The sequence below is a fragment of the Fulmarus glacialis genome, unplaced genomic scaffold (genome assembly GCF_000690835.1).
Source record: "Fulmarus glacialis isolate BGI_N327 unplaced genomic scaffold, ASM69083v1 scaffold34201, whole genome shotgun sequence".
Lineage (NCBI taxonomy): Eukaryota > Metazoa > Chordata > Aves > Procellariiformes > Procellariidae > Fulmarus > Fulmarus glacialis.
In genome coordinates this window covers 2,333-24,841 of record NW_009192716.1, presented here as the reverse complement: position 1 = coordinate 24,841, position 22,509 = coordinate 2,333, and the positions used below count along the sequence as shown (strand labels likewise).

Genomic DNA, 22,509 nt, shown 5'->3' with positions numbered 1-22,509 from the left:
AGAAACATTAAACAGGAGTATTTCTATGCAAGCTATGGTTATAGAATTGTTCATGCTACAAAGCAAAAGCAAGGTATTTCTTGTAACTAAGTGACAGTGGCCAGAGGGTTAATAACAACTAATTCATTCAAAGGAAAAACTAAACAGCTGAGATTAAGGAGGACAGTATTGTTCGAAGTCAGGTGCATAAAGATACCACTACAAATTCAAGTTACAGACAGTGAAGAACTACCTGAGAAAGGTAAAAAATTTTTACAGAAGTGTGCTGTTCAATTTAAAAGTACATGCCGAAGTCAATTTCCGTAGATTCTTTTCTCCTGTGGTAGATCCAAGTAATTTTCACTTGGATCCAATGATCTTTACTTCCTTTTTCTACGTTCCCTACTTCAAGGGCTGGAAGCAACAATGAGAAAAAACCCTCTCATTTTGATTAAAAATATCATTATCATCTCGATGCAGGAACATAAGCAACTGTTGTTACACTTACATGAAAAAGCTCCTTCAGTTGCCTCCCACTGCAGAAAATAGGAGCTACTGTGAACCAAATATCACATGGGAAGGGAAACCACGTAAGGCTCTTCTCTATTTTTGAGCACACTATGGATGGATATTCAGAAAAAGTCTACGAGGTGCAGGAAACACTGAGCAAGCTACACTGCCTAGTAACACAGAACAGAAAACTAATAAGGCAACCTCTGTATTAAGGTATCCTAGGATCTGTACGTGTTTGTTTCCACAATCAGAGCTGACGTAAGACCATGCAGCCACAAGATGAGGAAAGTAGGTTCCTCCTCCTACACATTCATCACCACCAATGTTCACAATGCTCCTCAATGCTGGGCCTAGTGACTGCATCACACACACTGCTGCTTCCAAGTGAAAACAAAACCAGAAGAGAGTGGAAGGAAAGATAAGAATACTGGTTTTGAGTTAGCAGAAACTAGCCAGCTTTAGACTGGCTTCAGCTCCAGGCCTGAATTTTCCATCCATAAAGCTCACTTGAAGTTCCCAGTGAGAGAAAATTCCCATGCTAATGCTGCTAATGCTCTTACCTTTTCTTATCGTGCTGTAGCTCCCCAGAACAGGGTACCGTTAACCTACTTGACAGTGCCATTAAGAGTACATTATGCTGGGTTTTAGGTTCTCATAGATGCTTAAGCTTCCAGTGGAGCAAAGTGGTCTAAGGCCTGAAATGCTGCCCACACCTGCACATGCTAGTGCTAGACAGAGAGCTATTATGTAAAAACTGCCCATTGACTGACTTCTAACATACCACGCATGCAATACTGAGTACACTAAATGTATTAAAAATAAATGAAACAGGTGAGGTAGAAAATGGAATCAAAATTATGAAGCAGAGAATAAAAGTAAAGGTGATAGTTCCTTACTTTTGCTTCCCATTCCATTCCAGCGACAGAAATACCCAGCAATATAACCACTGTGATAGCCCCTATGATTCTGATATCATTCATTTCATCAACCATCAATGTTCCATTTTCCTAACAAAACAAACAAACAAAAAAATACAGTCATATACTTTATCAAGTACTTATCTTACCTACTGCAGAATAGCATTTTATTGACTGTAACTTAGTAATAGAGTTAACCCCTATGCCACAAATTTACTCGTTTTAAATTCCCTATATGGACAAAGGTAATTTGGTTTTTGCCTTGTTTTAAGTCACTGAATCTTCTAAATGGAAGTGATCATTCCTATTCATAGCCCATCCCCAGAGAGAACGGCCTGTCTTCAACTGCCAGAGAATTAATCAGCAAGGCAACTGCTACCGTCTTGCACCTATACATGTATTTTACTTGTTGTTCACTATTACTCTTAATTCTCTTAATGCATTCCAAACTTCTTCCCAACTACAAAAAGTATGGTTCAGTTCTTCTCAGTATCACATTTAATCAAAAAATCCAACAGACAAGTAATACTTGGTCGTGTTTAACTTAAGGAATTGTTTTTAATAACCAGAACTCCTTTGAAAGTGAGCTTAATATAAATGACTGTCACTTACACGAAACAGTTCACTAACAAGAATCTCAGCATTAACAACTTATGATTCTGCATCATGTATCTGTACAGCCACCCTTCTTCTCAAATGCCACCTTGGACTTTACCCCAAATTATACATTCTATTTTTTCAGGTAGATAAACAGTGTGGGAAGTTTCCATTTGACACCAATACTAATTTGTTTTTTATCAAAAAGCTACTGAATTACAGTAGTATTTTACTGATATATCAGTAGTAACCTCGTACCTCATTCCAGTCTTTGAACTGGTTAGGGCAATCCCTGGTATCAATACAGGCTAGGGGATGAAGGGATTGAGAGCAGCCCTGCCAAGAAGGACTTGGGGGTACCGATGGATAAAAGCTGGACATGAGCCGGCAATATGTGCTCACAGCCCAGAAAGCCAACCGTACCCTGGGCTGCATCAAAAGAAGCGTGGCCAGCAGGTTGAGGGGGGCGATTCTGCCCCTCTACTCCACTCTGGTGAGACCCCACCTGGAGTACTGCGTCCAGCTCTGGGGCCCCCAACGTAAGAAGGACACGGACCTGTTGGAGCGGGTCCAGAGGACAGCCACAAAAATGATCAGAGGGATGGAACACCTCTCCTGTGAGGAAAGACTGAGAGAGCTGGTATTGTTCAGCCTGGAGAACAGAAGGCCTTGGGAAGACCTTATTGCGGCCTTTCAATACTTAAAGGGGGCTTATAAGAAAGATGGGGACAAACTTTTTAGCAGGGCTTGTAGCAGTAAGACAAGGGGTAATGGTTTTAAACTAAAAGAGGGTAGATTCAAACTAGATATAAGGCAGAAATTTTTTTTACAATAAGGGTGGTGAAACACTGGAACAGGTTGCCCAGAGAGGCTGTAGATGCCCCATCCCTGCAAACATTCAAGGTCAGGCTGGATGGGGCTTTGAGCAACCTGATCCAGTTGAAGATATCCCTGCCCATGGCAGGGGGGTTGGACTAGACGACCTTTAAAGGTTCCTTCCAACACAAACCATTCTATGATTCTATGATTAGATGACAGCTCAAACTCGCATAAAGGACAGTGTAATCAATGTAACCGCTATCATCCACATACCTTGAGCAGCTCCACAACTGTCTCTGCAAAGCCAACAACATACATTGCTACTGCAACAGCATTAGCAAATGCAAAAATCAGACCTATGGCGCCACCAAACTCTGGTCCCAGACTTCTGGAAATTAAGTAATATGCTCCTCCTGAAAGAAAAAAAAGACAAGACAAAAAACACTACATGAAAGAGCCTAGGAATAGACAGTCATCAGCAAATTAAAGTTTACACAAACAAGATGCTATTTATTGTTGCATCTTCCCTGATGTATTAAAAAATAACCCAAAACTCAGTATTTTAGGGACAGGCATGCTGAAGTTTCAGGAATACATTTCAAGTTTTTAAGAAAAGACACCAGTCAGAAATAATCACTTGACTCATGCACCACATCGTATTATTCAGCTATGCAACCAGTTCTTTAGTTAAAAAACAAATTGTAAAACACAAACAGCAGTATTACTGGGCTTTTTATTTCAAACTATTCAAAGCATTTGTGCATAGTTCTGCTATTACACGTTTTCATTAGTTATATGAGTTATAGCTCAAGAAACAGGCAAAGTAGACTGTAATAAACCCACTCAAGTTCCAAACCTCCACAACCTGTTTCTTAAAGCTCTGTTATTAAGGGAATTTTCTGCCCTCCAATGGGACTCTCAGAACAATCACATGGACACTCTATTTTTCAGAACCTATTTTTTGTATTTTTGAGCTTGACAAATAAGACATCTAAAACCTCACACATGACAAATGGAAAACTTAGTATCTAGAGCATTAGAGAAGAGCAAAACTAAAAAAATGTAGCAAAGGCACATTCCTCCAATTTAAGGCTAAGCTTTCTAGAAGCAACAAAATCCTCCAGCTCCAGTCTGAAGTAATTGAGTGCACATTAAAAATTTGCAACAGGAAATGCTTAATTTCACTGCATTACAGTTCTTGCGCAAAACATATGTAGGTACCCAGCTCTGACATACTTTGCAAATGAGAATGTTAACGTAAGAAAAATATTACTGTAAGATTTTCATAGGAACAACTGTGATTTTATTCTACAGTTCTTCCCATTCAGCATTTCAAATTTTCTAATGAAGTAGTATTTTGCAAGAGTGACTCTAAAAAAAAAGTGGGTCTCAAAAACAGGAAAATCCTATATGTATAACGCAATTTAAAAAAAGAAAGGGCATTTAGAAACTAAGCTTGACATAATGCTAAGATTCATAACTGATCCTTCCCTTTGGGTCTGTTTACTTTGTGATAGCGAGGTTTTTTCTCCTCATTCTTAATCAAGAGAATTTTATAAGCTTCTATTTTAATTCCACCACATTTTCTACTAGTAGCAGTCTTGTAATGTCATGAAGCAGTTTGAGCATGTCAAAGGCACCAACCACTTACAAAACTATTTTGTAGGAATTGCTGACAACAGCACATAAACTATAAAAGAGAATGAAAACCATCACCCTCAGGAAAGCTGGAGACAATCAAGAGTTTGGAGAATTTCTTTTGTGTATTAAAAAACCACAATAGAATAAGAACATGTCCTTTTGCATGCTCTCATATAGATACAACTTACCCTTTTATAGGATGTATTTTTTCATTAGTAAGTTTTATTTCAGGACGTGAACACAGACAAGCACACATGCAAATTCTTAACCAACCAGTGCAGATGCAGGAGAATATTAAGGCTCTCTTCGTTCCTGGATGCGTGTCTATGTTTGTATCCCAAAAATTAAGAATAGATGCTGCTTCTTCCACAGTGGAAAAGCAAGCCACTAGTCAAATCAAATTAGTAGGCTAATTATTGACTTTTCACTAATTACATGACTGCTTAGTCAAATACAGAACATAGGAAAGACTCTGCTCCTCAGAAAACTAACTCTTCCCTACATTTCATCCATACTGTTTTTTCGCTGATGGAAAAAAATGGGAAATAAATTAGAGGTTCCATTCTTAAGGTGTATGCTTCAGAGTAATGAAAGCTGTAAAAGCTTTATGAAAGTAGGTTTACCTCCTCTTACAAACCCATTTGTGGCTATTGCTGAAGTAGACAGTCCTGTAATAGTTGTCACAACAGTGGCCATTCCAATAACCAAGACAGACAGACCTTTTGGAAAAAGAGGGGAAAAAAGGTGTAAGTCCAGCAGTATTAAAATGTACAAATCTTCAACTTAACCTGGTTTAAAGAATTACAACACAAATTTACTCTGTGTGGTCCTGCACATTCAAGCAAAAGGCTTCTTCACTCCCCTTTTGTACAGGGAAGTTTCCAGGATACAAACAAAACTGGATAAATGTTCTCTTCAATCAGCAGGGTAAAAGCGGTATCCTAGAGCTTCAAGGAAACACATGCCTTTTGCAGATGAGAGATCTTCTGTAGTTCAATACTAAGTTAAGCCTTTGAAGAAATTTATTTATATATTACACAGTCTATATGCAGATTTTAATAACCAGAGATCAAAAGTTTATCTCTGCAGTTCACTGAAGACTTACAAATGTCAATTTTAAGTTGCATACCTTATAGCTAAATAAAGTCTAAGTTACTTCATACTGCTTAAAGCTTTCATAAGGGTAAATTACCTTAAAAACTGGCAATATTAAGGTCATCTTCTACTCCTGTTTAAAGTGTAAGCTCAGGATCAACACCTAAACTAAAATTATAGCATTAGTGCACATACCTATCCCAGCTTGTCCCACAATCCATGATAGTCTGATGAAGAGCATCACACCCCAAATATTTAACATACATCGCACCTAAGATAAAACAGGAATTTTACATAGGTTAGTATGTAAAATTTTTTACACTTTACATGTGCAGTCATTTCCACTAATTCTTCATTTCAGTTTTTAATGTTGTCGAAATTATCTTGCAGTCTTTCCTTACCACTTTTCAAATTATTTCACAACAATAGATTTTTTTAATTGAACAAGTTTAGGTTTGATTTTAAAAAAAAAGGGGGGAACCTAAATATGATTAAAATGTTACTACCTTTAACATAGATAAAGTTACAGTACTTTCATATGTGACACTTGTAGTATGTCTTGACCAACAATAAAAATAATTTAGACCCCAACCTTTAGGACCCAAAATTCATACTACAGAATACATAACTAAAAACAAGACTTGTGAGGTCTACCACCCTAGTTCAGATCTCCCACAAATCTCCCCCAAAAAATGCACTAAAACAATGCCCTACTAAATAATTTATTACTTTTTAAAAAACAAACAACCCCCACAACTTCGCAGTCCTAGAACTTTCATGTCTTACAACACAACTGCACACTAACAGGATGGGGGGGTTTATTTTTTCTATCCTCGTATTTTAAACTCTTAATCCTCAATAAAATAGAGTTTGCACTGTGCAGAATTTAAAACAGAAGACTAACAGCAGGTCTTAGGTCTCTCTCTCACCTAAAGAGGATGATATCAACCCTACAAAAAGTTTAGCTGGTCATTAGGACTATAAGGGAGACAAGGACCTCTCCAAACCATGGAAGTAAAAAGTTTTCAGAGATTTAAAAAGTCTTTTGCAAAAATGTAAATCAGCTGAGCTGGAAATATTCACCCAGGTGGCTTATGCCTACTAGGAAATACTAACTGCAACATTCAAACCACTGAAAAGGAGGATATCATCCTCCTTGAAAAATAGACTTTGGAAGAAAAGTCAGCAACATTTATCCTGTAATTCGTTAATACTCAGAATTGTTGCTTACAAAAATAGTCCAACAGAGAATTTGGCTTTGAAGAAATTCAAAGTCAGCTTCATACCTGCTTTAGTATTAACAACTCTGTCCTGGATTGGGGTACATCAGCAGAAGTCCGTAATACCCGTTTCACAGCTACCACAGGCACTCTCCTTCTCCCAAGGTAGAGACTATGGCTACTTCAAGACTTGTAAGGAAGTTGGTAATGCACAGCAGAAGCTTGCTGAACTGAAGTTAGGTATTCTGAATGCTAAAGTTCAGCGTGTTTTAACCAATTGTTGCATTTGCAGCCACCACTATAAATTCTTATAGTTTGAGAGTACGTATTAATCATGGTTTCTCTTTACTTACATGAAGAGTTACTTACGTAACTTTTTCCCTTTTTGGAAATTATGCAATTTCAAAACTGTAAAACCTGTGCTAAGAAACCACAATCCCTTCAAAACCTAAAGTCCTGAAGTATTTACTTCCTTAAAATTCAGTGCAAGTAAGAGCAACCCTTCCTAAGATTATGCCATTTATGCCATTTTTCACATCTCTCATACTTTCACATCTCTCATCTTTTATTTATACAGTGCTATCACAATCCCTCTCAAAAAAGAAGGTTATTAGAAAGATCGTATCTGTAAGAAACTGAAGTATAATACATCAAACTTACCAATACACCTTTTATCCAGCCAAACTTGACCACTCCTTTGCTATCAGGTGTATAAGTGGCAGCTGCTTCCCCAGCAGGTGTGCCTTCCTCACCATTTGCATAGCCATCCTCAAAGGGCTCCTTGGGGGGTTGAAAAAAAAAATCTTTTATGTGATTAACAGAGTAGAGAGGGCATTTGATACTCACATTGTAAAAAAAAAACAAACTGTCTGCTTGTGCAAACAGAAAAATCAAAGAGTGACACTGCAAAGGTTTTTAGCTTTTCCTTTATGTTCCTCACATGAGGCACATCTCACAGATTTCAAGGAATATAAAACAAACTTACACAGACGACTTAGGTATTCTGCTTCAGTTAGAGCAAACTGTTAGCAGTCAGAGTAATAAATATTTTTAAAAATCAGCTCTACAGCCCTAAGAAGCAAACATCTGGTCTTTTAGAAAAAGAGCTACAAGATTTCAAATGCAGCAACTTCTACAGCACAGGAAGTTTTATTTCTTAATCTCAAAGTGTATACTGTTCTACCACAAGTTACTGGTCTCAGCTATAGCATTCCCTGTAGTTCAGACTTAGCAGTCATTTGATCAATTTTTCAAGAAATACATTACTCACTTCCCTGCAAACTATTCTACTATTAATTGTAAGGTAATGCTGCTAGAAAGGAGCGTGGGAGAGCAGCATTTCAGGGAGAAGGAGGGAAGAGAAGTCTCTTCCCAAACACTCTTCCCTGTTTAAAAGGGAAGAATGACAGATGCAGAAAACATCAGTCCCACGGACAAAGACCAACTTGTTGCTTTTCTTTACAATTCAACTCTCAGCCTTACAATGCAGAAATCCTAACTATTTGATATATATTAAAAACACATGTGTATATACACATACTTGTTGCATGCTTGCTTTTCAAGAGTTTTGTTTTGCAAAGCCAGGCAAACACCTAAACATTTGAACTCAATTTAAATATTTCCTACACTTGCTGTAAGAAATCTGCAGGAAGCACTCTAAGCAAAGTGTGTTAGTTATCCAAGGCAACAAGTATAAAGAATGAATACACTAGAAAGACCCTGAATACCATTCAGAGAATACTATTCAAGAAATCAGCTCAAGCAGTATTTGTGAAGCAGCCTGCACCCCAGAGGGCTTCGAAAACATTTAAGTAATTAGACGTTCAATCCCGATGAGGTAAAGGGCAAACTCCCATTTGCTAAGTAAGATACAAAATAGACTGGACCCAAATTACGCTTTCCAGAAGTATGTTCCATGCTGAAGGGACACAGTAAGAAAGTTTAGCGTCAGATACTTTATCCTCCTGTCACATTAATACCAAACATAACATCAGCACAGAGTCCAGAGGAAATATTTATAGAACTGTCACTCATGAAGGGTGTCATCCATATCCCCTTACAATCAGCAGTAAACATACAAACAGATTTAAAAAAAAAAAAAAATTATGTCACCTTATCCAAAGGTCATTAGCACAGATTCACGTCAGTGCTTCTCTCACTGACTCTGCATTATGAAATTCTCGTAAAAACAGGTGTACTGCAACACATCTTGTCCTGTATGACATAAGCTTTCCACCAGTAGGCAGAATCATGATCAGTTCGCAGATCATTAACAGATAACTTTCTTAAATAGTAGGTTTTCTTGTCTCCAGAAGGGATTTAAAAAAAAAAGGAAGATAGATATGTGTTATATACGTGTGTATACATATGTATATAATCTGTTATATACATTAAAGAGAGGACAAAAAGAAACATAACTGAGAATTACCCAGTTTGCTGAACTGCTGCTCTTCTGGATAGAAGAGAACTAATGGCTGTAACTTCTTGGGAGATTTGCACAGCCTTTGACCAGATGCATCTATTCATTTGCCGATTATTTGTATTCAGGCACTCAAACCAAATCAAGCAAGAACTGGTGTGTGATCCATTTAGAGTGCTAAGAAGAACAGTGAGGACCAAAAAAGAGAATTGCTATGCCGCTACATTGAAGATTTTACAAAGAATTAACTCTAGCATCTCTATGTCAAGAAGTAGAATAATAATTAACTAGCTTTAATTTAATACATCCAGCTACAAGCCACTCATTTGCTGAGCCTATGCTGACCTGCCTAAACCAGAGCTGAGGAAATGAAAGCCCTCTAATCAGGCTCCTCACCCAACTCAGACACGCCTGAAGCTCACAACAGAAAAGAATGAGCCTACATACTGCCCTGCTCCAATACCCTTGAGTATTCATCGTTCAGATGACTTTCCTAGAAATGCAGGAATAAACCTCAAAACTCTTTCTAAGTATTAATGTCCCTCCCATCAGACTCTGCTGTCTCCAGCAGCACTTACCAGAAGTTTCTCCCCCCTTCTCCCCCACCCACCTTCAGAAGTAGGGAGGAAAAAACAAAAAAAGGTACATTAAAACAAGGGACAGGTTAATAAACATGTTCACAACCATGACAACAAAACCTCCAATCAAGCATGCAACAGTGTAACTGTATATTATTATTCCTTCATATGAAATCCATTCTTATTTCTCATAGAAAAGCACCACATTATATTTGCAACAAACTCAATTTTAAAGCGTTGCATAAAGGGAGTCACATTTATATTATCTAAGCAGTGTTTATGCTTTGGCCAAGAAAACTGCCCACATTTGATAACATCATCTGGTATTACAAAAAGGCATGTCATGTCTCTAATAAGAAATAATAAAATTGTTCTTTGAAAAGACTGGTCAGGGAGGATCAAGGAAGGGCTAGAAGAAATCTGTATCTTCATGTCCTAAAATACTGAAAAATTACATGTGACTAATGCTGCAAAACTGCAAGACTACTTTTTTTTTTAAACAAGCTAGAAGTTTTTGTTTACTGCACATTTAGTTTTTAAGAGAAGGTGGAGAATATCCTGGTATCTAGTGTAAGAGACAATTATATACTTCAGCATATGTCCATGACTGGCCAGGTATTGGTAGAACCTGCACACATCAACAAGATGACCTCCAGAGGTCACTTCCAACCTCAACCATCATGTGATAGCCACGGATTTTACTACAGTGCTCAAACAAGCCCATGGCTCAGCCTGTTGTATTCTGGGAAGGAGATAATGGCTCGCAGCTGATACTTTGAGTTATCAGTTACAGGATCAGCTCCAAGATACGCACACTATGAACACAAGAAAGTTTTGTTCTGCATCTCTTGTCTTTCCACACTGTGCAATATTTCTTACAAAAATATTCTGAAGCACACGCAAAATGTAATAACTGAAAGGTTATTGCTGGTTATCAGTGCTAGTGGGTGCCCGATAAAGCACCAGTGAGAACAGATATTACAGAGTGTGGGCACAAAAGAATTCCACTACACAAGGCTCCAAGTTCAGCCCTTTAATGCAAGATTAAGAAAGCACCACTGTGGTCTCAGCTGTAAATAAAGCAGGCGTAGTATTTTTCATGCTTGTGCTCATGAGGAAACAATGCTTCTACTCAAGTCACATACTTGAATGGAAAAAACGCTCTAGCACTATTTTAGAACAGCAATACACGTACAATAAGATCTTCATAAACAGTAAAACACACTAACACACTGTGGATTTGGAGGGGGTGTAACAAAAGGGGAAACAAAAGAGAAGGTTTTAGCATTTCAGATCAGAAATGCTCTTATTCACACAACTTATTAATCAAAATAGTGACTTTTATCCAATCAGTCCAAAGAACACTCAGAGTTATGGTATTCACTTGCACTGTTAAAGGAAAAATAAGATACATTTACATGTTGATAATTCTATCATACACTGATAGGAATTCTGTTCCTACACAGAAATTTCCATTGCTGTATCACAGTGCCCTGAAAAGTACAAATAATCTACTATTTCATCTCCAGTACTAGATCATAATCGTAAGTTATTTGTGCCAATTGTGAATAGCCTCCGCATTTATTAGAAGTGGATTAGTAATGAGAAAAGATGTGTTAGCCAGAAGAGATGAGATTTTTCACACACAGCTTGAAATAACTGGTGCATGGAAAAGTTTCTCATCAATAAAAATTGCAATTTAGTTTTACTGAGGGTTCTTGATAGTGGTGTATGTCATGCAGCACATTTATTTGTGGTGAACTTATCTAGATCCCATCTTAAAAGCAACATACTTAGGCTATGTTGAACCGTATGAGATGGTACTAGAATAAACGCACATGAACTCTTTTGCTCTTGCTTCTTTTCAAATATCACAACACAGAAGCCCCAAGTAAATGACAGGACAACCAACAAGTTTGTATCTAAGACTACATGGTTGTTCTTCAGGCAGACCACTTCCTTTGCGATCTGCCTGATTTGGCATGTCCCAGGTAGTAACTTCTTTAGCTCATCCTTCCTATTGCCTGTGCAAAGACAGGAGGCCAAAAAAGCACCTGAGACTAGAGCATTTAACTGCTCTTTTTCCATCTCTCAAGTTTTGACCTGTTACAGGTTTAGCACATGCCATACAGTATGGGCTTCTCCTCAAATTCCTTAGAAAAGCTTCACAACAGTAGCTTCTTCTTGTCTTAGTAAGATACAGTACTGAAGCTGATTTAAATAGCTAATACTATCAAAATGTTAAAGACAAATCAAGAACCTCCTCTTTTCAAGCTCTAATTTCTGCAAGGAAATATAAAAATGGCATTCCACCACATTTAATCAAGGGAACAGCAGCTTACTTTTAAAACTGCTTTGTACTTACATATTCTGATACTGAGCACGGTGCTTTCATGATTTTACACACTTACGGAGAACAGGAGATAAGGGAAGCCACCTAAGAACTGCCTTTCACCAACAGAGGTACTGACAGAACAATTCCATACAGCAATGGGTCTCTGTCCTCACCAGCTACAGTCGAAGCCTCAACAATGGGATCATGCTTTTACCTGCTAGAACTCTTTGGTTAGAGATGTTTGCAGCAATTATTACAGACAGTGGAACCCTTCTTCACAAGGGCAAGAGACTTGCATGCATCTTCTGCACTCCTTCACTGCAGCTTCCAGTGTTACTGCCAAGCTGTTCACTACACCTTACCATAACAATTTCTTGTTTCCATCTCCCAAAGGTTAACTGTACAGGCATCGCAATTCTTAAGAAATTCCTTTTTGTGAAAGGAAGCAACCGGTAAAGTGTATTGATCCAGATGTAGCATGCCAGCTGTCTCAACAATGAAAGAATTGTTACTTGTAGAGACTGAACTCCTAAATAGCCCAACTCTATAGCTGCACACAGTTAAGACTATGACTACTCAAGTACAAAACTTGACAGTACAGAATATTTTCAGAGTTAACACAGCTCAAAACATACACGGAAGAAAAGTTTATGAACATTTAGTTTTGCTGTTCTAATTCAAACATACTTTAGTCAAGAGAGTGTGGATAAAATAAAAATGACAGATTAAAGAAAGTTACCCAACAGCAGCAGAATTACTAAATGTTCTGCCCCAGAAGATGCTAGAACTTCCCATGGTTTTTAAAGACTAAAAATCTTTTCTTGGACAAGCAAGCCTTCCACCTTCCCTTCTGGAATGAACTTTTGGATTCTTCTTCCCACCTCACCTGTGACACTTCTAATGATCTGAATAAAAGGCTTAAAGAAGTGCTAGATGTATTGTATGCATAGAATAACTGCACAGAACAATCCTGCTGACATAGGTGTTTACCTCTGATGCAACAGTGACAACTTTTGCAACCAGTTTGTACCGGTACAAATATATTTAAGTGTTATATTGTACTACCAAATAAGACAGCTATAAAATGTTGACTGTAGAACACTAAACTATCAGACACATCTGTTCGTTAAACACTGTTTTTGAAGCATGCGAACGTTTGCAGTCATAAAATTCCCAGTTTATGCCTAAGGGTCTTTGACAAGCTGTTTTTATGTTTTAATGCTTTTATCTAACCAGTAGTGAAAGAAACCAAGAGCACTGAGTTTCCTTTCCAAAACGTCTAAGTATCTATGGAATGGTTTTAAGCATATTGCTTTACAGGGACACAAGAGAGTCCTGTGATTAGCACTTTATCAAGAAAAGTCTCGAATTTGATTGTCTGACTGAGAATACAAAGTATTTCAGTTCTTAAATATGCAAAAGGAAAAATAAGTTCTTACCAGTCTGACTTGATCTGGTGACACTGACTATTGCCTGTAACCATTTTGTCAACCAACAACTGTTCAAAATGGCTGAGATGCTGTTGTTAACTTTGCTCTGTAGACTAACAACAAATCACAGTGAGTTTTTAAAACTAAGTTTGAAAAAACATCTCTGCCAGGTCTGACAGTCTTCAAGTGTTTTCTGTAAGGGAAATAAACAGCTCTAAAAGGGAGTAAGTATCATAGGCAATTACTTTTAAAATATCTTCCTCTATGTAACACACTCTTAAAGAGCAATCAGTACTAGCATGGACAGTCTATTTTGTAAACTAGTAATACTAGCAATACTGTTGTTGACAAACAGCTATTTTCTTCTCTATAATGATCTGTTTCAGAAGTGCTAACCCTAAAGCTTTGTTAGATATCCTCATTGCTTTCATTTACGCCACAATGAATTTACCTGAGCCTCCTTCCCATTAAAACCCCAGAACTATACAGTAAATATCAATATCCAAACCTGACTGAAACAGTTACTTCTTAAGAAAGGCAATTTGCTATTTAGACCTATCAAACAATGCAGAAGAAATCCTGTTAGACCTAGGAATTGGAAATTAACACAACTGAAACTCAATGCCTATGAAAGCAAAGTAATAAGGAAAAAAACCCCATATGCTGTCTACATCTCTCACTACCTTTGAAAGAACACTTTTTCTGGCCTACCCTAAATACTTTCAGAAGACTAGCACCTTGTTACACAGTAACAGTTGAAGAGAAAAAATTATAAAACCAGAAAAATAATTCTGTAATAAGTAAATCAAGAAAAAAAAAATCTGTACTGCACATCAACTTTAAATATTGCATGCAGTTCTAGTTCTTCCTCACCAGTCCTCTGCTGGGATAAGGATGGTGATGGCGTTATCGTGAGTTAGTATGGAAACTAAGAATTAGTGTGCCCAACTCCCAACTAATGCTTCGTAATAGCCCTCACTCTGATGAAAGAGCAACGAAGTGCAAATTCTAAAACTGAAAGTAGGTTATCACTTTCTACATCTTAATTACAGCACTAATTTACATCCTACCAACACGTCATAGTCTGAATCTTTGATTATCACCTTGTTTGAAGTACCAAAGTGAACACAGTTACCTTTCACTTAAAGGTTGCTACTCATAAAGACAGTAGCTTACACAGACGCCTAGAACTGTTTACAAATTCCTGATAATTCGTAAAATAAAAATAAAATTGCCCTGTTAGCAAAACAGATTCAGGTATTCAGGTTTTTCAGGAGTTAGATGGGAAGCTTGAGTGATTTGTATTGCTACCAGTGGGGAAAAAACACAGTCAGGTAGCACATGCAAAAGAAAACATGGCAGAAGACATGTTCAAGACATCTCAGTCTGCCTAAACACTTTCTCAGCATTTTCTTTAAAAAACAAACTCAAAACCCACACACTTTCAGGGAACATTGCTAGCCATTATGCAATGACTAGCTGTTGACGGCAGTTCAGAAAATTCAGCAGTCATGTTACGCACTTTACTGCTTCGTTTTAAACCAGGATTAATTATAGCAAATTTACTAATAGAATTTACAATTCCCACTCTTTGTTTGAAGCACACGTAAAATGCTGCTACTAAAGATACTGTGATTCCAGTATCTTTACAGTCACAACCTAAAAAAAGCCTACTAACCCATTAAATGGCACCAAGCAGTTACCTACAGCAACAGGAGATAAATTACCCAGATAAAACATGATCTGTTCTTAAAACTTGGGATTCCTTGGAATCAAACATGAACAGCTTCAACCATTGGTTACTCGCCTCAATCAAAGGAAATCCTTTTCAGGTTTGCAGCCAAGAGACCAAAACTTAAGTGCTTTGGCTATATTACCTCCTCTACAATTACAAATTTAAAATACAGCAGCAAATGCTTTTGGCATCCACTTCCAGAGATTTTAAAAGAGATTGCATCAAACACAGAATGTTAATGTTATCTTAAGCTGAAATTAAAGTCTGTTGTACTTTGATTACAGCAGAACAATTTTAAATAGAAGAAATTTATAGTTACAATTAACATGTCAACTGAAGAATTAGCCAGCTACATGTCTCTGCCATCAGCTTGTATTTTAGTGCCTCACAACTCAATACTGCTTTTAACAGGGAAACATTAAGCGATACTGTGTGTGTGTGTGTATTTCTTTTTTCTGATTTTAAAAGCCATTTTTACTTCAATTCTTTTAAAGGGATAGAGAACCATCCATTCTTCCTACCAACTCTTACAAGTAGTATGATGTATTAACCAGGCTAGCAAGACTGTTAATAACCAAGAAACTTACTCAGGCAACTGATTTCAGCTTCGGAGTAAATCACTGTTCTTGCAAGGTGGTATACTTCCAAAGGATAGATAGGAGCCTTGTTTATAAAGCTCACCACCACTTAACATCTTACATGCATACAATTTTTTTTGACTGATCTCTAAGCTTACTACCCACACTAAGGCTATGGATTCTTCTCCCATAGGAGGTGATTATGATCCTCCCCTCCTATGACAGGATGGATACAAATTGCAATCTGATAGATTCTTGCTTGAAGGAAAAGGTCTTGAATCAATTCAGAAATGAAGCAACAGTAGAACTGCCCATACCAGAGAGTGCTTTAATTGGTGGAAATAGACAGAATCTGTTCCTTGACTGATCTTGATAAACTTCATTGTCATAGCAGTATTCCACAGCCACTAACTTGTCACATCACTTAAGTAATCCAGGCATTAGACCATTGCATAATATTCCAAGGGTGATCTCATTCCTTCTTCTGCCTGCTTTCTCTACTGCATCACCAGGAATTTTGAGTTTTCAGCCCTTTATAAGCAAAAAAACATTTCAATGCTTTCCTAAGCATCACACCAAAATAAAGTCTCTCTCAAAGTAGATTACTAATCAGCACCTCTGGAAACAGTGACAGTGTCAACACGATTTGATCTAGCTATCGTAACACCAGCATAGCAAGATTCAAACCTCTGCATGCCTAACAGAGAAGGACTAGCCATATCTACAGAAGAAAAGTCACAGAGGAAAGTACTGAAGTCCAGACAGCTGTGCAAAGGCTGAGATTTGAAAGCCTGCAGCCAGTACGGTGTGACCAAATGGAATCCTTTCAAGTAGTTTTTACATGTGAAATGGCAGCAAAGTTTTGTTGACATCTGCAGGTATGCAAGAGTGGTATCCTATCTGAAATATGAAGAGTATTTTTTTTCTCCATACCAAAAACATTAATTAAAGAACAAGAGCATTTTGCAAAAGCATCAAGATAAAGAAAACTCTCTACATCTTTGTATCTTGATTCATACATCCCTGCATAAGCACAGGATGGTATGAATGGGCAAGCTGATCATAAGAATTAGAGACAAATGAGAAAAGACCTCTTCTCAGCAGCTATGCAGTGTGGCTACCCCATGGCAGACCCACAATGCTTATGTTCTGCACTTCCAGAAACACTGTAGGCGAAGTCACACCCTCCTGTCACGGAAAAGTCAACATGGTCTGCCATCATAAAAAAAAAACCAAGCCAAACTTCCTTTGTCAGTCTCTCCACTTCTAGTTAACAGGAAATTGCACCATTAACATCTAGTCACAAAAAAGGAGGCATGACTTCCTGCACAAGTGTAGGGGCATCCAGCTTAAGAGGAAGAAATGCATGTAGTCTGTTTCACACCTCAAGAGCACTTGATGGATCACTCCATTCCTGCCCTCTCCAGAACAAAACTATTAGTTTTCCTACTGCACCAATGTATTTGATCCTTGCCAGAAGAACTATTGTACTGTGAATGATTATCAAAGTAACTATTCATTACTGTGCATTGACCGTCATACTCCTTTTGATATCCACTGGCATGAAGAGAGAAATCACACTTCTCAGGAAAACAGATCCAGGCTCTGAACACAGGTAGTTTTCACTTGATTATCTGAAAAACATAACCCTGATACATTTCTAATGGTAAGAGACCTTTTAAGTGTTTCATATCATTTTCTTTTTCTCCAGAATGAAGCAGATGCAGCATTTGATTGCAAAAGACATGAATTAAATCCTATTAGCAAGCCTCTTGCATAGCAGTTTTGCATATTCAAGTATAGTTCGAGAAATACAATGTTCTGTAAATAAGTAATGAAGAGAATCCACTTCAGTCTTGCTCAAGACCTTCTTTTCAACACAAATTCTCATCTTCTGCACTCCACCCCCCAAAAAAGACTAATTTGAAGCATTCTTGCTCTTAACACCTTTCAGTTTTCATCCACTTCTGCAAAACAGGATGATGCACTTTCTCTTCAAGAGGTGGGGCATGGGGAGCAAGTGTACCACGCTACACAGCAGTAACCTTAATAAAACTTCCCGTTTTAATTAGAAGTCTAGTTCTAAGTGTAGTAAGTTCATGAAAAATTGCATTTAACCTATTGTCTTAAAATAGACTAAACAGCCCATTGAAATAATCTTAAAAATAAGTACTGCCTGAATATTTAATGTCATTCCATGAAGTCGTGGATACAGCTACAGGCACAGCCCCTGAGCCAGCACTGAGCAGAGCCGGTACATTTATGCAGCACAGCACTTACTTGTACTGGCACAGCACTACATTAAGCCAAAGTTGCCAAACTGCTTACAGCTCATGAGCAATATTACTTGGAATAGTCTTAGGAGTCTCTCTACCACATAAATCCTCAGAGTAAGTTGAAACATTAACCTAGCATCACAGTTTCTTTACAGCTGAAGCAGATGTTGCTATTTTACTTGAATTAAAAAAAACCCTGAATAATCTGAAACAGAACCAGTTCACTTGAAGAAGGAAAGTTAATTAGCAAAAATGAAGAGGTAAGAGATAAGCTTCCTTGTTAAAATGGAATTTTAGGAATTTTTTACTTTTTTTTTAAATCACCGCATCCTTAAGTGAGTTAAGTTTATCAGGCACAGATAATGCATCTTAGTTTTCATGCATAAAAAGAAATTTCAGTAAGTTTATCAGGCCTAATTGGCACGCCGAAGTGTAGAAATAAATCAAAGACGTTCCATGTGCTCAAGCTGCAAGAACTGGATAACTTCCAAAATACCAAAAGGCAAATAATTTTAAGTCAACTATTTTAAAAAATTCTTAGGAGTAAACAAATGACCATATTGTGATTGCTATTACCTATACCAAAAGGGGGGGGGAAATGGGTTTGTGGTTGCTCGTGTATGAATATTATATGGGGCTTTAGGAAAAAACCTGAAGGGTGCCACAGAAGATGTAGAACACTGGTTTGAATTACTCCAAGATACTGATATTGCCAACCTCCTCCTCTGCAAGAATGTTCAAGAATGAAAATCATCTGAGGTCTAATCAAATGCAGTTCCAAAAGGGAAAAAGTTAATCTGAAGACGAAGATTAATTCTGCAGCACCTTCTTCTTTAGCCAGTTCTAAAATAGCTTATGCTGAAAGAAAAGCTGCCCAGCTAGAGAGAAGTTACTGCTATTCTTTCAGGTTCTGGTCTTGAACTAGTCATTGATACTGACAATACATCCATTAAGATTGGTTTACCAAAAAACCCAAGCTCCTCCAAACAGGCACTCCCTCCTTCCTTCCTTCCTTCCCTAGTCGTACTCTTCTGGCAAATTACAATGCCTTTTCTTCTGACATGAACACTCAAGGGGTTCCTACTGCATTGCAGCAGTCTCCAAGGAATGCACAAGAGTCCATTGGGACCGGGGAAAGAAAGTATTTTTTGTAATGTTAATAAAGTACAAAAAGTTTCTGGAAGTGGTTATTTCATCTTTATCTCATCCTTTAATTTTTATTTTGTACCATACACAATATTAGTACAGTAGTACATGTATATAATTTATAAGTAAATAAATATACATATACTAGGGGTGCATGCTCAAAAATTTTTTTATTGATATGAGTGTGCAGTCAAAAGATTGTGGAGACAACTGGTATATTGGATCAGGGAACCGACTCACCACACCCAGTGCAAGATTTTGGGGGGATGATTGTTTTCTGTAAACCAGATCAGTTCCCAGATCAGTTGTATTCTCAAAAATACAAACATCACCACAAGAGAGAGCACAAAAGTTTACCCCTTCCAGCAGCAGCCCACATCTGTGCTGTCAAACTATAACCTGTTAACAGCACCCAGTTACTTCCACCTTCCCTGGAACAAAACAAAAACAAAGTAGTAAGAACAGTATTAGCAGTTTGCTGAAGACAGTTCAAGGGTTTCGGTATTCCATAGGTGTTTTGGACTAAAGACTTATCACGAAGATCAGATAAGAGAGATTCACGCATCAAGCAATATAAAATTACAATATACACTTGGTCCTTATAAAATACAAAGAACTAATATGATTTACTGCTGCAAACAGAGCAGCATATTAATTTTTTTCCCTTGATGAAGATGGTAGTAATTAAGTGGAGTATCAGGACAAGCAAAGTGAGGATTCTCCACACAGATTGAAAAAGCATAAAAACACCACTTTGCATGATGCTAGTAAAGCCTGATCTGAGTACAGGTGCATTGAGCTCACTGTTTTTCAAAAGCAATGAGCGAGAACATTTCCAAATTAAAGGCTTCTAGCATGTCCAAGAGCACAGAGACGAAGACTAAAAGAGTTTCTCTTGTTTTACTTTACTACAATGAGGTTCAGAAAGAAAATTCAAGTTCTGCTTACAAATATAAAGGAGAGCAAGAAGGAAAAGATGCTATCCAAATTAAATTACACTCAAGAACTAAGAGACCTACCGATTGTAAGCAAGATTCAGCAAGGTAGTATAATAAAAATGATTTGCAAGAGGGTCTCAGTCTTCTGGCAGAGAGAGAGGGGAGGAAGCAGTTTTTAAAGACAGACTTTACATAACACGGTCAGCTAACTTGATAGCCTAGAATCATCTAGAATAATCTTTCAGCCTTTTATGCATCTTTAGTTGAGCTCTGTTTCTTTACAGGCTAGCAGACACAAACCAAGAGCTGGGGGAAAAAAAAAGTATAAACAAGTGTTAGAGGTGCAGCAGTTGTTTAACATTTTCAAGAGAGAATACATTCTTTGTTAAAAAGCAGTGCTGCACGCAGCCTTTTCACTGTGCTTAAGTTAAACATTTTAAGTTATCACATAAGAGGAAAAACTGCAATGTTCAAGAAAATACAAATCAAAGCTAGAACGACAGTTTAAAAAAATTACTGTCATCCAACTTGAGTAAAAACAAATAAAAACCCTCAATTCTGCATCAAGACTATCAGTAATGTCATCTTTCTTACTTCTGTCTCCAAATTCAGAGGACAGGTGCATGAATTTCTGTGTGGGAGAAGGCAAAGCACACGTGTTTTTAAATGTCTTCGGGGGTTTTTTTGTTTGTTTTTTAATTTGGGCTAGGGGGTGGGGGCGGTGTAAAGGTCTTCGTCCAAGATCACTACCTTCTAGGCTGTCAAGGGAACCAACTAGTACTCTCAGTCAGTATTTAACAAACAACAGAACAAAGCTACCAGTAGAGGGCTTCGTTCATGTAAATCTACTTACCACAGCTGTAAATGACTGCACAAAAGACATATCAAATCAGAATCACTCACGTACTGTGAAGTTGATTCTTCCAAAAAGTAAGCTCCCCAATTAAGGCAATGCTATACAGAAAAATTATAAATTAATGCATAGTAGTGGATTACTAAAACACAGTCCAATTCTGAATACTTTAAAAGTATTCACCTTCCAGAACCATAGTATCTATGACATTATGGCGTGGTTATTTTTACCTTGAGGAAGACATAAAGGCAGAAGGAATGTCTTCTACAGTCTATAGTTTTACTTACAGATGTAAAGCTGTAAGGCAAAACAGATATTCCCAAACTGTAAGACAGGAGAAAAAAAAAAATTAAGAAAAGCTAGGACACTTTTAATTCTCCTACTGTCTGAAGGCAGATCCCCTCAAGAGGGCAGGGGACACCACTGCAACAAAAACCTATGTATCGTGGTACGCTGTTTCCCTCCCACTTCTTTGTTAATAACCATCCTCTCACCTCTACATCTCTGGAGACTAATGCTCCTGCAAAGCATCACCTTATCTATGAGATTAGCAACTGTAAGAGCATCACCAAATTCCCTCTATCATATCTCTAAAGCAGAATAAGATTAATGCACACCAATTGGGTAAGCAAGAGATGGATCACCTTGGCTGCAGATAGCCAACGATATATGAAGACAAGACCCCTCACTTGAAATTTAACATGATAGACTAACATCAGTAGTACGCAATTCATTCAATTCAGAGTACTGCAGCATCACCCAGCTGTGTTTCCACAACCGGTTTCAAGAACAAACCCTTTCTTTTCTACTAGGAAAGCCACTGTTGGAACCACCACACGAACCCTGAGGTGGTTAGACACCTATCCTACCAGGACAGCAAGACAAACCCTTGTCAAAAGGTACCCCTTCTGTACGTGTACATGCATCTTCCTCCAACAGTGCATCTTCCTCCAACAGTGCTTTTCTGTGAGAACAGAATCAGCAGAAGAGTTAGACATATGAAGCTTGTAAACAAAACTAAGGAAAAAAACGAATCTGTTCTATAATTGGCACTAGCATCAACATTACTGTAACACTGCCTCATGACATTTATTTACCTTTTAAAAGGAAAAAAGAACAGCACAAACTTTAACCACAAGATGAAATTGCAACATTCAAAGCAGTGAACCACACTGCTGTTCACACACATTTTTTGATCAGTCTTAATACAAAATAACTGCCAACCTTGATACAGTGAGTCAAGAAGCAGGGGCATAACAATAGGTCTTTATGTAGTGCAAATTTTATGTAATGGTACTAGGATGTTTAGACCAGCTGCCCTACTAAGTCTTTGACATACATGCTGTATAAGTTAAGTTAGTACAAAAACCACAGCTAAAGAGCTAGCTTAATTTTTCAAGTTCTTAAAAACCAGTGAAATAGCTTCTTTAATCATAGTAT

General features: G+C 37.6%; 1 protein-coding gene across 1 annotated transcript in view; it reads right to left on the bottom strand.

Annotated features, from left to right (window-relative positions):
* The window catches only part of SLC12A2 (solute carrier family 12 (sodium/potassium/chloride transporter), member 2), a 58,569-nt gene that overhangs the window by 34,066 nt on the left and 1,994 nt on the right, over nucleotides 1–22,509 (bottom strand). Inside the window, exons 2-6 of the mRNA XM_009587198.1 lie at nucleotides 7,442–7,561; nucleotides 5,757–5,832; nucleotides 5,090–5,185; nucleotides 3,099–3,238; nucleotides 1,389–1,499 (exon numbers count right to left, since the gene is read on the bottom strand). Coding sequence (XP_009585493.1) covers nucleotides 1,389–1,499; nucleotides 3,099–3,238; nucleotides 5,090–5,185; nucleotides 5,757–5,832; nucleotides 7,442–7,561 — 543 coding nt within the window. The remainder of the gene's footprint in view (nucleotides 1–1,388; nucleotides 1,500–3,098; nucleotides 3,239–5,089; nucleotides 5,186–5,756; nucleotides 5,833–7,441; nucleotides 7,562–22,509) is intronic.